This window comes from Biomphalaria glabrata, chromosome 16 (assembly GCF_947242115.1).
Source record: "Biomphalaria glabrata chromosome 16, xgBioGlab47.1, whole genome shotgun sequence".
Classification (NCBI taxonomy): Eukaryota; Metazoa; Mollusca; class Gastropoda; family Planorbidae; genus Biomphalaria; species Biomphalaria glabrata.
Genome location: NC_074726.1, coordinates 20160447 through 20175001, shown reverse-complemented (window position 1 = coordinate 20175001; position 14555 = coordinate 20160447). Strand labels below are relative to the sequence as shown.

Below are 14555 nucleotides of genomic sequence, written 5' to 3'. Positions count from 1 at the left end.
AAATTATCCCTCATTGGACATACATTTATACAACCACTTTTTTACTTTTGAATCCCGGTACTGTCACATTTTTAAAGTTGTCTGTTTTTTTTTGTTGTTGTTGTTTTTTTGTGTGTGTGCAAAAGTGCATTTTTTCCACATGGTTGTCACCCCATTGTGTGTGTCATCCAAAGCGACCCGAACCATCTATTGACACCACTGCGCTGTACTAGTAGATAATGCTTACTTTTTTTAAAGCAGATTTAGAAGAAACCGAAGAAAATGAAATAGACACTCATTCAACGCTTGATGAAACCATAGAAAACAATATAAATATATTTACTATCACTCCTGCTACAGCTGGGAAGTTCATTGGTATTCTTTTATTTATTTATTCTTTTATTTATTTGTTTTTTGCTCTAAAACCATTTTTAGATGAACTTTTAATAAATAATAAATAAATAAAATTGGAAAAATGTAAGAATTTTGAAATGAAAATATTATTTTGAGATTGTGGAACAATAGTGTAGCAGTTGTTGTCCTACTTATTTACAATCAAAACACGGCATTATATTTTTTTTCAACAAGTGTAAACACATAAATAAAGTTTGACTGTTCACTAATGTATTAGTCTGCACATTATATAGTTGTGATGATTATTGACATTAAAACTGTACTATTTCTAATATTTCACCAGCCAGTTTTCTAACACAAAAAAAAATATCCAAACGAAAAAAACTAAATAAAGAAAATTACTTAGACAAGGGACAGCCTTAGAAGCCCTTGACGACGTGAATAAGTTAGCCCTAAATGAATTTTTTTTAAATTAAAAAGAAGCGAAAAATATACAATTTCGCAATTTAAAAAAAAGAAATATGTCTATAAATGAAATCCACTTATCGCAATTTCCGTCGTAGGTCAAGAGACCGAGTTAGATTAGTAAACGTAGGGTCATAGTACTATACCGTGATTTAGATATGATTCAAGTTTCATAACTTTTCTCAAATTTTTTTGTTTAGTCCTGTGCAAGGCCCCCAACAACTGGAGGCCCTATTTGCTTAGTTATTATATGCTTAATTCAGGTCATTCTTGTATTGAGCTTTTAAAAATATGAAAAATAATCCTTTTTATTAGGACAAAATCTCTTTTATAAAACTATAGAGCGATTATTTTGCTCTTAATAACAGACAAATGTTCTGCTTAAAAAAAAATAAGGAGCATTCTTTACCCAGCCCAACCCCCCACCCGATAAAAAGTTCTCATTTGGCGGATACATAAATCTAATGGATAGTGTCATATTTTAATGATAGGCCTCTAGATCTAGTCTTAGAAGAAGGTGCGCAAAAATGTTCCTGAATATTAATTAATTAAACTCTTTAATGAATACGATGTCATCTGTTTAAGATAAATATTTTCTAGTCCTCTAGCGAAATTAAAAGTAATGTAATTTTATACTTAAAAAATTATAATTGTCAAACTAGATTGTTCCCAGTTTTGTCAACAGCTAGTAATACTTTTCACAACGACATATACAAAACTGTCAAGTTTATAGGAAAATCGATTTAGCCATTTTCGAGAATCGTGTCCATCCATGAGGTTCCACGTTTAGCTTATGAATTTGCGACCTGAATATTGAAATGTGTTAAGGCGTAACATAATTTTATATTAAATATTCTCATATTTATAATTTACAGGTTGTGCTGGAGCTAAATTAGACTTGGTCTTTGTACTTGACGCCTCTACTAGTGTAACTGAACCAAACTTTGAACTGATGAAAGACTTTGTTAAAGACTTCCTCTTGGATGCTGATATTGATGGAGGCAATGTCAGAGTTGGTGTAGTCATCTATAGTGATGCTGACTATGTGCAGTTTCAACTGAATACTTATGCTAAGAAAGCTGATGTGTACAATGCCATTGATGATATTCCCTATAGGTATGGTAGTACCAACACTGCTGATGCTCTCAAAACAATGAGATCTGTTATGTTCACAGCAGGAAACGGCGATCGCTCAGATGTTAATAACGTAGCTGTTGTTGTGACAGATGGTGTGTCAAATATCAACTCTAGAAGGACAGTTCCAGAAGCAGAACAAGCTAGGGCTGAAGGTATTCATATCTATGCCATTGGTATTGGCTTGACTGATACAAAGGAGTTGGATGGCATTGCCAGTAAACCAGTCGATGAGAACAGGTTTGCTGTTCAAGATTTTACAGAATTGAGAGACCTGAGACACAAAGTATTCTCTGCTTTATGTAAGTGTTTTGTCATTGACTATTTTTCTAGTCTGATCTGTTACGCTAGATAGTTGAATGTACACACACTTGACATAGGACCTTTAAGATTATAACAACTACTAGAGTAGTGTTCCCTATGCAAGGGCTCTCCTCTTCCCACTATATACAGTATCCCTAAAAGGGGGGTAATATACAATATTTTGTGAGTTACTGAAAGTGGTATAACAATACCATCAACATCCCCTCTTCCTCCCTAAAAAAGAAACAAACAAAAAAATATATATTCAAATCAACAATCAAAACTATTTACAGCACCGTAAATTTATACAGTTCTTTTAAGCATATCTCGAAGGTTTCTGTAGATAGCTCTTGGTCGCAGAGAGTACTGATGAGTGTTTTGGGCGTTTGGACTTTTACTACATTCATTCCCTACAATTCGGAAATGTCACACTCACTTTCTCTCTCTGGAGAAAAGTCTATGTTGTTATGTCTTGTCTTAAGGGTCTTCTGTTTCTTTGGTACTTGGAACCATTGCCACCTTGTATGATGTAAGCACGTTCATTCACTTGCTTACATACTCTGCCTTGTCTCCAGGTTGGATCGTTGAGTGATTGGTAGAAAACTTTCTGTCCAACGTTTAGAAGGTTCATGTCACGAGCTGTTTTGTTGTAGTGTCTTATGACACTTTGCTGTCGCTTCTCTCGTTAGGCTGTGGTTTCTTGTTGTGAAATATTTTCCGGATGCTCTTTTCTTGGCAATAGCGTTCTTGTTACCCTTTCGAATAGCATCTGAGCCGGACTTAACTTGGTATCTTGCCTGGGTGTGTTTCTTAACTCTAATAGGGCTTCATAGGCATCCGATTTACTTTCTTTGGATTTTTTCATCAAATTATTTAATATTTTCACTACTGCCTCTGCCTTGCCGTTTGACTGATGATGTCCTGGTGATGATTTTAAATAATGGACACCCCATGATTCCATAAATGTGTTAAATTCAGCAGATGAAAACTGAGGTCCAAAATCGCTGATACAAACTTTGGGGACACCATTTCTGGCAAACACATTTTTCAGTTTTCTTAGAACAACTTGACTTGATGTCGTGTGCAAATGTTCCACTTAAATAAAATTTGAATAGTAGTCAACTATGGCAAGGAATTGTTGTTTGAATATTTGAAATAAATCTATTCCAATTTTATCCCAGGGATTTGAACCCTCATTATGCTGTATTATGCTTTCTTTCTGGTTAGCAGGTTTACGTTGCTGACAAGGTTGGTATTTATTAGCTATTTCTTTTATTCTTGCGGCTATTCCCGTCCAGAAAACTGCGTCCCTTGCCCTTCTTATCATGGCATCATAGCCTAAGTGTGCTGCATGTAGTTTGATCTCAACTTCTTTTCTTAACGCTTTTGGGATAATCATTCTTTTCCCTTTCATTAGAAGGCCATCCTCATAGGTCAGTACATCTGCAAGTGACCAATACTGTTTAAGTTCTGGTACAATATGCTTGCCTAGCCAACCGTTCAGTGTGTATTGTTTCAACATCTGCATCTCATTGTCTATTTTGACTGCATCTTTAACTTTATTTAACATTATATCTGGGAGGGCCAGTCCTACAGTGTTGATATAGGTGTCAGGAAAATCTTCCTGCTCTGGCAAAGGGTCTCTGCTTAGCGTGTCAGCAATCTGTAATCTGTTTCCTTTGGTACTGTACATCGTATCGGTACAAACGCATCATTAAGCTTTGAAGCCTTTTAGGTGCACACTGAGGGGTTTATTAAGTATATTTTCCAATGGTTTATGATCATTCTGTATTATTATTGTTCTGCCGTACGTGTACTGGTCATATTTTTCTAAAGCTACTACTACAGCCAAGAGTTCTTTATCCATTTGAGCCCACTTTTTCTGAGGCTCTGTGAGTGATCTTGATGTATATACTATGGGTTTGTCATCTTGTAGTAGTACAGCTCCTTGGCCATTTTGACTGCTGTCCGCCTGAATAGTTACTTTCTTCTCCGGGTCGAAATAACTTAGGGTTTCATGATTAGATATCTTTCGTTTGACACTATTAAATGCTTTCTCACAGTCATTCGACCACGCGAATAGCTTGTGTTTCTTAGTCAGTTCTGTTATTGGCTGTAGGTCTGCTGAAAGACCTTAGATGAATTTTGACAGATTTTGTATCATTCCACAAAATCTCCGAACCGATGTAATGTCTTCAGGGGTTTTTAGATTTGTTATGGCTATCAAATTGTTTGGGTCTGGTTTTATTCCTGACTGGAAAATAATGAAAAAAAAAACACAATTTTTTTTTTTTTGGAATTTGTGTTTTCTTTTCATTTAGTCTGATGTTCTTTTCCTTCAGCCTCTTCTACTGTGTCCCCCTTGTTTATTACCATTATATCATCCACCACGTTAAAACATTCTGTTAGTCCCTCCAACGCATCATTCAAATGTCTTTGAAAAACTTCCGAGCTTACTTTGAGACTAAAAGGAAGCCTATTCCATTTGTACCTACCGAATGGAATCGCCATTGCAGTGAGACCTGATGAGTCCGGGTCTAGTTTGATATGCCTAAAAGCTTCCTGAATGTCGACTTTGCTAAATATCTTGGCGTTAATTATTTCAGCCAAAATGTCTTCTAGTTTTGTTAGGTTGTAATGCTCCTTCACTAGTGCCTTGTTCAAGGGTTAAGGATCAATGCATATTCTGATCCTGCCATCTGATTTCTCTACCAATGCCTTTTGGTTAACCCACTCCATGGGCTCAGTTATTCTTTCCAGAATTCCTCGTTGAACTAATGAATTTAATTCATCTCTGACTTTCTCTTTTAATGTTATCGGAATACTTCTATTTGGTAGGACTTTGGGCTTTCATTTCTACGAGTATTAGGGTTTTTTTTTAAATTTCTTTCAAGAATCTTATTAAAATTCTTCTATTCTTCATCAGGACAAAAATAAATCGAAAAGTGTAACACACACAAAAAAACCTGGGTGGACAAGGTTTTCAAAAACGGCTTTAACGATTTTTCTAGAAATTTAACAGTTTTTCTATATTTTTACTAACAGAATTACTAGCTGATTGATCAAACTGAGATATCTCTAGTTTGACAGTTATAATTTTTAAAAATACTATATTCAAAAATTTATATTGGTCTTGACAATCTTTATCTTGAAATGATATACATCAGCAGGATTTTCCTCGTGTATCTATTTGTCTGTCTGTCTGTCTATCTATCTATCTATCTATCTATCTATCTATCTATCTATCTATCTATCTATCTATCTATATATATATATATATATATATATATATATATATATATATATATATATATATATATATATATATATATATATAAAAATATATATCTAATATATATATATATATATATCTAATATATATATATATATATATATATATTGTTACGTATTTCTGATTTTCTGGCTAAATGTACTAGGCACACAAATAAAAGAAACACTGCAAAGAACTTGACGACTCAACTTTCAGCTTTATATAACTTTATTGAATTATAACTATAACAATTCGTCACTGTAACATGTAGCGTATACGTCTTACATCGACTGTATCGACTGTAACGGCTCAAGTCCACTCTCTTCTACTGTCTCGCACAGTAGAGAACAGTATCGACGACTGTACTGATTCTTTTCACATGAACTCTCTGGTTTATAAAGAGTCCCTAATTGCTTGTCTATTGTTGCAAAAACACTGCTAGTATCCTCTGGAACAACATGGGAGGAAACATCACATCCTGTTGTTGTTTATACATGTCGATTCCAGAGGATATCTGCTGCAGTGTCATCTCGCCGAGGTCACACGTAGTGACCTCTAACTGTCACTGTTCATTTGTCACAATGCCCCCCTTCGTAAATCTGTTCGTCCTCTGGAACAACACGTGAGGCACCTCCCATCCTGTCTTTGTTTACATGCATAGATTCCAGATAACACTCGGTGCTGTGTCATCTCGCCGGGGTCACACATAGTGACCTCTACCTGTCACTGTTCATTCGTAACACTGCCCCCTTCTTAGATCTGTTCGTCCCGAACAGATTCTATTTCACCACGGTACTGATGGAGTCGGTCAACGTGGACAACCTTCATCTTGGACCGTGGACTTTTCTGTATCAGGTAGACCACGTCGTTTATTCTTTTTACGACACGGTATGGACCTTCCCAGTCTCTTTGGAGTTTCGGGGATCTGCCTTTTCGTCTCTGTGGGTTATAGAGCCACACTAGATCATTCTCTTGGAACCCCGACGTATTGGCCCGTTTGTCATACCTCGTTTTCATCAGGTCACTGTTGGTCTTGATATTTCTGCGGGCCAATACATGAGCATTCTCCAATCGTCTTCGGAGATTGGTGACATATTCAGTTGAAGACACTGGCGTATCTCTCGGAATCCCAAATAACAGGTCACATGGTAGACGAAGCTCACGACCAAATAACATCTTAGCTGGGGTATATCCTGTGGTGCTATGAACGGATCCTCTGCATGACATGAGGAACATGGGGATATGGGTGTCCCAGTCGTCTTGTCGGTCATCAGTAACCTTAGACAGATGTTGTTCTAGGGTTCTGTTGAATCGCTCCATAATCCCATCAGATTGCGGATGGAGAGCTGTCGTGTGAGTCTTTTCGATGCCAAGTGTCTTGCACATCTCCTGGAAAACTTTGGACTCGAAGTTCCTACCCTGGTCAGAGTGCAACTCATTAGGTACACCAAAGCGACTGATCCAGTTATCCACAAGTGTTTCGGCCACTGTGATAGCTTCTTGATTTGGTATGGCATAAGCTTCTGGCCATTTGCTGAAATAGTCCATGACTACCAAGATGTATTTGTTTCCTTTCTTGGTTTCAGGAAATGGGCCTGCTACATCTATTGCGATCCTCTCGAATGGAACACCAACATTATACTGTTGCAAAAGACCCCTAGTTTTGCGTCGAGGGCCTTTTGCTGCCGCACATATGTCGCACCTTCGACACCATTTCTCTACATCCTCTCTATATCTGAACCAGTAGAACCGCTGACGAACCTTTTCCAGAGTCTTATTGACACCAAGATGAGATCCGCTAGCGCCATCATGCATCTCTTTCAGTACTTCAGCAACTCTCACCTTCGGTAACATCAGCTGAAGGCGATTGGATGTTCCATCAGCAGATTCCCAAACTCTTTTGATGACACCATTGACCAACGTCATCGAGTCCCACTGAGCCCAGTACGCCTTGGTGGCTACCCCCTTCTCAGAGATGTCTTTCCAATCTGGCCGTTGTCCATCTTCTTTCCATAGAAGAATGGGAGCCAGATCTTCATCTTGCATTTGGTCCTCTCGAATCCTTTTATCACACCAGGGTCCGGAAACATCTACTCCGAGCCGAAGACAATTGACAGCTACCTCCTTTTCTTCAGCCCTCTTGCAGTGCTTACATTCTGCTTTGCAGGGTCGTCGAGACAGTGCATCAGCATTTTGGTGAATTTGCCCTTTTCGGTGCTTAGTTTCAAATTCATAGGTTTGAAAACGTTCGATCCACCTTGCCACCTGACCTTCAGGGCTCTTAAACGAAAGCAACCATTGCAGAGCTGCGTGATCTGACCTTAAGATAAATTTATGCCCGTATAGGTACTTGTGGAAATGTTTTATTGCATCCACAGCAGCCAGCAATTCACGTCTCGTCACACAGTAGTTCCTTTCAGCTCTCGATAGGCTTCGACTGAAGTATGCGATGACTCGTTCAGTTTCATCCACCTTTTGGGACAAGACTGCGCCTATTCCAGTGTTGCTTGCATCTGTGTCGAGTATGAATGTCTTCCCTGGAATGGGGTAGGCCAATACTGGTGATGAGGATAGTGTGTTTTTCAGCCTCTCGAAAGCTTCTTGACATTCAGATGTCCAAATAAATGGCCTCTTTTGCTCTGTCAGTTGATGAAGGACCTTACAGATGTTTGAGAAATTTGGCACTAAACGTCGGTAGTATGTACAGAGTCCCAAGAAACTTCTCAGCTCATGGATATTACTTGGCGTAGGCCATCGTTTCACTGCCTCAACTTTGTCAGGGTCAGTGCTGACTCCGTCATTTGACACAATGTGACCAAGGTACTTAACGTTTTTCCTGAATAAGGAACACTTCTTTGGGCTGAGTCTCATTCCCGCACTTCTTATCCGTTGAAATACTTCCTTCAGATTTGCAAGGTGCTCTTCAAACGTTTTGCCAATGACAATAATGTCATCAAGGTAAACAAGGCATGTAGTCCAATGAAGTCCTCGTAAAATCCTCTCCATCAATCGTTCAAAGGTGGCTGGTGCGTTGCAGAGACCGAATGGCATCACAGTAAATTGCCAGAGGCCATTGCCAGCAGAGAAGGCGGTTTTCTCTCTATCATTAGGATGCATTTCAACTTGCCAATACCCACTCTTTAGGTCGAGAGTAGAAAATACCTGGGACCCTGCAAGCGTGTCCAAAGTATCGTCGATTCTAGGAAGTGGATAACTATCTTTATGTGTGACTTCATTCAGAGCTCTGTAATCTACACAAAATCGCATAGATCCATCCTTCTTCTTTACTAAGACAATAGGCGAACACCAAGGACTATTTGAGGGCTCAATGATTCCTTGCTGCGTCATGCCCTCTATCATGTCCATAGCTTCTTGTTGCTTTGCTAGCGGCAAGCGACGTGGTGGCTGTCGAATCGGTCTGGTGTTTCCAGTGTCTATTCGATGTTGTACCATGTTTGTCCGTCCGCAGTCTGTTTCATCAGATGGCAGAATATCTTCAAACTCCATGATCAACTGTTCCGCTTTGCTGTACTGCTCATCTGATAAATTCACTTTCATTTCTGTCAGGAGCTTGGTAATTTGTGGATTGAAAGGTTTGGTGGAATTAACGATCGTGATATCATTATTACAGTTTCTGATCAGGTCAAGAGTATTACATATTGCGATGGGGCTGTCTTTCTCTAGATGTCTCTCCTGTAGGCCGAGGTTCATGATTCTGACGGGCACCTTTTGATCTTTTCCGACAAGGACCAATGTTTTTCCTACTGCCATTCCGCTATTGTCATTTTCAATGCCTTCCACTATCGCCGTCATCGTTGCAGTTTGACCATGCTCTAACTTTCCCCAGATAATTGCTTCAGACTGAGCTGGCAAACTTGTATCTTCTGTTAAAAGGATTCTTCTTATTTGACCATTCTCTTCATCTTCATCCCCGAGCAAGGGAATCTCAACATCACCACATTTCAAAGTACCACCTCCGATGTTCAGAGAGAATTCACATTTCTGCATAAAATCGAGCCCAATAATACAGTCATCCGTAATGTTAGCGATCAGAAATTCATGTATAAATGACTGATGCCCGAGCTCAAAGTTTATATTTGTCAGTCCATGTATAGGCATCATCTCTCCACTGGCCGTCTTCAAGGAGTAAGAGTTCACTCTCTTGATTTCGTTCTTTTTGACAATTTCTGGACGAATGACTGAACGTGAGGCACCAGTATCTAGAAGAAAACGGTAATTTCGAGATCCAATTCTACCATTGATGTACAGACTTTTATTCTTCCCTAACACAGCGACTGGAATTATAGTTGCAGGGGCTGTCATGTTCTTGATCGCCGATTTTTGCCCCATAAAACCGGCGAAAGTTAGTTTCCCTGGTAGACATGAGCACCTGACCTTGCATCTGTCTCCGGTCTGTGCTGATACTCTGTTTGTCGGGGAAATCTTCTCGTGCAGTTCCTTTGTAGATGGCCAGGTTCTCCACAATTCCAACAACGTACACTGGTTCTATTCAGTCCTTCTTGCTTCTTATTTGGTCTGCGTTCTTCTAGCACTTCAGTTACCCTTCTGAGAAGTTGTGTAAGATCTTCTTCTTGGACTTCCAGCATACGCCCAGGATGGATTTTCTTAGAGGCGTCTTTGGCGGCTTCATAGGAGAGGGCGTAGACCAGAGCTTTGCTGGATTTGCGCTTACCACTGATTCTTATTGCCTTCTTCAGTTCTGGATCTCGAATAGCATCAATGAATGCATCAGTGATAATGACGTCCAGAAAGTCTTGTGCTGCTGTTGGATATGCCAAATGAGCAAGACGTTCTATGTCCGCCTCTAGCTCTTGCAAGGTTTCACCGGAGCGTTGTTGTCGGGTTTTCAACTGAACTCTATAAACTTCTTGTAAATGTTCGTCTCCGTAACGGAGCTCCATAGCCTTAACAATGGCAGCGTAATCTTGTTGATTTGTTATTGACTGAAGCAGTTCTGCTGCCTTCCCTCTTAAAGCTAACACCAGAGCAGTCGCTTTCTCTTCTTCAGTGTTCCAGTTATTAACCTTGGCCGCTGCCTCAAACTGTCTTTTGTAAACAGTCCATGAGATGGATCCATCAAACACAGGCGGCTTTATCTTCCCAGAGATTTCGGGCACTAATGTTTTTGTTCTAGTACCCCGTTCCTTACTCAGTTGTTCTTGGACATGAGTCCTTATCTCTTCCATTTCTTTTTCCACAGTGTTGACTCTCTGGTCAATCTTCTCGTTCATAGAGCTCATCTGTTCATTTACTTTTTCATTCATTCTTTGACCAACAGCTGGTTAAGTAGTTTCCTCGAAGACATTTCAGCCAGAAAACATCCCACTTCTGACACCAATTGTTACGTATTTCTGATTTTCTGGCTAAATGTACTAGGCACACAAATAAAAGAAACACTGCAAAGAACTTGACGACTCAACTTTCAGCTTTATATAACTTTATTGAATTATAACTATAACAATTCGTCACTGTAACATGTAGCGTATACGTCTTACATCGACTGTATCGACTGTAACGGCTCAAGTCCACTCTCTTCTACTGTCTCGCACAGTAGACAACAGTACTGACTCCTTTCACATCAACTCTCTGGTTTATATAGAGTCCCTAATCACTTGTCCAATATTGCGAAAACACTTTTAGTATCCTCTGGAACAACATGGGAGGAAACATCCTGTCGTTGTTTATACATGTCGATTCCAGAGAACACCTGCTGCAGTGTCATCTCACAGAGGTCACAGGTAGTGACCTCTAACTGTCACTGTTAATTTGTAACACTGCCCCCTTCGTAGATCTGTTCGTCCTCTGGAACAACACGTGAGGGCACGTCACATCCTGTCTTTGTTTTCACGCATAGATTCCAGAGAGAACACTCGATGCTGTGTCATCTCGCCGCGGTCACACATAGTGACCTCTACCTGTCACTGTTCATTCGTAACAATATATATATATATATATAATTTTTTATATTTATTAAATACTGAAAAACTTTCTTCTTTTAAAAATGACTCTTTATGATCAGGTGCTGTCCAGCCTGCTGCATCATCTACGGCACCCACTAAACCAATAACAAGTAAGTAGATATTTTTTGTTCTAATTTCGGACTAACGAATATTGCATATCGAGCAACATTCCTTCGGAGTATGAAAATACCATAATGTTTATGCTTGCAATGAATATCAGTATGCTGTTTATACTAAAATGTATATTGGATAGCGAACATGATGCAGAAAATTACAAGTTAGAAGTTTAAAGAGAAACTTTTTCTTTTGTTAGCCAATGGGTTTCATATTCAAATTCTATAGTTCCTCAGTGAAACTTTGAGATTGCAGGACAATGAAAATTAAAAAATAAATAATGCTCCAATAGGTAATATTTTGTTACCAGGAAAATGACATTATACTAAGAATGCAATTTTTTTTTTTAAAATTATCAATTATATTTTTACGAATTGATTTAATTGTTTCTTTTTACTCCTGGAGTTGATAAAGTTACTAACGATGTAGAACCATTTTAGTACAAGCTTTGTTGTTTTGAGTGTATTGTGACCGTTTTATGAGGTCTAGGAGGTTTTAGGTTAAGCCAACACTTTCACTAATGCAACACTTACAGGCACAAAGCTAAAATGCAGGCAACTAATACTGTAAATATAGTTATGTGCAATGGTTTATTAAAATAAACGTGAAATTAAAATGGGGTGGTATTTTACAAGTTAAATGTACATGAACTGGCGTGGATATATATCATCATTGATTGGAAGTGCTATAAGAGACAGTTCGTATTGTCCGTTTGTTTATCTTGGCAAATTGCTCGTTGGGTCTCTATCTTTTAAATGACTGTGGTTGCTCGGGTATCACAGCTTTACTATTATATAACTCTATCTATTTATAACTCGATAGAATCTACCTTAGGTCTCGATACGTCTAGGTGTCCCTGGTTCAGTTCTAGTTAACGAAATAAAACAATCAAACCACTAGATCAAACACATAAACTTTAATCAGCTTTACTGCATATCACACACGCTGGACTCTGTCTGACAAAACAACACACTTCCGGTCATTCGCGCAGATGGTAAAAATATTCATACATACACACATTCATCCGTGACACTGGGCATGTGCAGAAGGTAGTAATGGACACTGAGCATGGAGCTGTTGTAGTGGTACTAAGTTTCCTGTCTAAAGGAGGAGAAAAATGGCACTCAGCTCCGATAGGAAAAATAGAAAATTTAGAGTTCTGAAGAGAATGGACACGTCCGTCCACCTGGAGAGCCCTGGGTGAAAATGACCAAAGATTTCTGATCATGTGGTTTAGCGATGGTGGTGGTGGAAGAGTGAGCGATAGAGGTGAGATTTAAACGCAATTCTAAAAAATGTTGTAAGAAACAGACTATAATCGATTTCAGCAGGAGAAATTAAAACGAAAAGAATGCGCACACCTTGAATTATTGCGTCATGATTAGAAAGGTGGGAAGAGAGAGACACAGCGTGACAATACCTACTATGTGAGCGAATTACGTTTTGTCACACCATGTACTATAGAAATTTAGCATTGAATGTATGATAGTTTACCAAAAAAGTTGATATCTTGCATAGGATAGGATATAACTCGGTGTCTTAACAAGAAATTTGCCCTTTTACTATCATTTATGTTTAAAAAAAGCTTTTAATGTTTTTAAACTATTTTTTTAATAACGTATCTTTCATGTACACATGTTGGTGAATGAAGTGTCTGGAGAATTCTAATTAACTTTGGGCCCTTGCCAAACACAACTCAAACACAATTCAGCTCGAGTCATGATTCGAACTAGAGTCCTCTTGATAGGTAGCCTAAACGCAGTAAGTTGTATGTATCGCTCTGTCTCAACTCAGAATGTCAATAAAGATATCCATTTCCCAAACGCAGCTATTGTATATACCGCTCTGTCTGAACTCTGAATGTCGAAAAAGCATTCTATGCTCCTAGCTTTAGTCAAATAAGAAAATCGTAAATGCAAGGAGCTAAAACATTTGAAAGAACTATATTGCAGACTGCAGTCAGAGCCAATAGTATACTTGTCAAATGGCCTCACTCAATTAAATGACTTTGAGTACACGCATCAGCGAACTCTTTCTGTACTGACAAGTATATAACAGCCAGTTATAACTTATACGTTAGTTGGATTTTATTTGTTGGTCTTTATTGTCAATGCAAAAGAGATTACTCTGCTTGTCTACTAATTCATTGTCAAATCTTTTTGTATTACCTGTTAACAAAGTATTGCTCTAACAAATAATAACATTGAAAGAAGCTCACTGACCAATGTGTTGATAAAATCTTGATTGATAAACCAATTTGTTATAGCTTATTTATACCATCAGTAGATGATATACATCAAATGTTCAACAGTTTATGTATCTCTCTTTTAAAAAAGAACATGTTCATTTTACACTTTAACTTCTTGTCAATGATGATTTCGTTATTAAATATAATGCGATAAGCACAATATGTACTCTGAGAAAACAGCTTGGGGTGCTGCATTGGACAAAACGCTTTAAGTTTATGGGTTTAATATTGGGAAATACTTGCTTGCAAATAGATTTATCTATACCATAAGGTCATTACTTTTTAAAATGTTTACTTAACTTAAGTTCCCACTTCGACAACATATACTTAAGGAAGGCAACTCAACGAATATAGGTTTTATTAACAGGACCTAATATAATAACAATGTCTTCCATGAGCTCAAATTCTAAAGCTCCTTGGAGGAACTCGCATGTTTCTTAATCACTACTTCTTTATTTATTTATATACATTCTCTAAAAAAAATATTATTATTTTAAAAAAAATATAAGTTTAACTCTAACACTCCTAATAAACGATACCATCGTTGATTTGACCTCATTAAATTAAATTAATTTTAATTTTATGAACTTAAATTTCTGCATTCTAAACCAAATAAAACATTTTCTGATAACAAACGAAAATGTTATTCAAGCTTAATCAATACAGGGGATTGAAATAGTAATAAACAAAATAAAGAATTATGTCG

General features: G+C 38.0%; 1 protein-coding gene across 1 annotated transcript in view; it reads left to right on the top strand.

Annotated features, from left to right (window-relative positions):
* Positions 1-14555, top strand: part of LOC106066853 (uncharacterized) — a 443149-nt gene that overhangs the window by 273002 nt on the left and 155592 nt on the right. Inside the window, exons 54-55 of the mRNA XM_056013586.1 lie at positions 2025-2234; positions 11547-11597. Of these exons, the coding sequence (XP_055869561.1) occupies positions 2025-2234; positions 11547-11597 (261 nt within the window). The remainder of the gene's footprint in view (positions 1-2024; positions 2235-11546; positions 11598-14555) is intronic.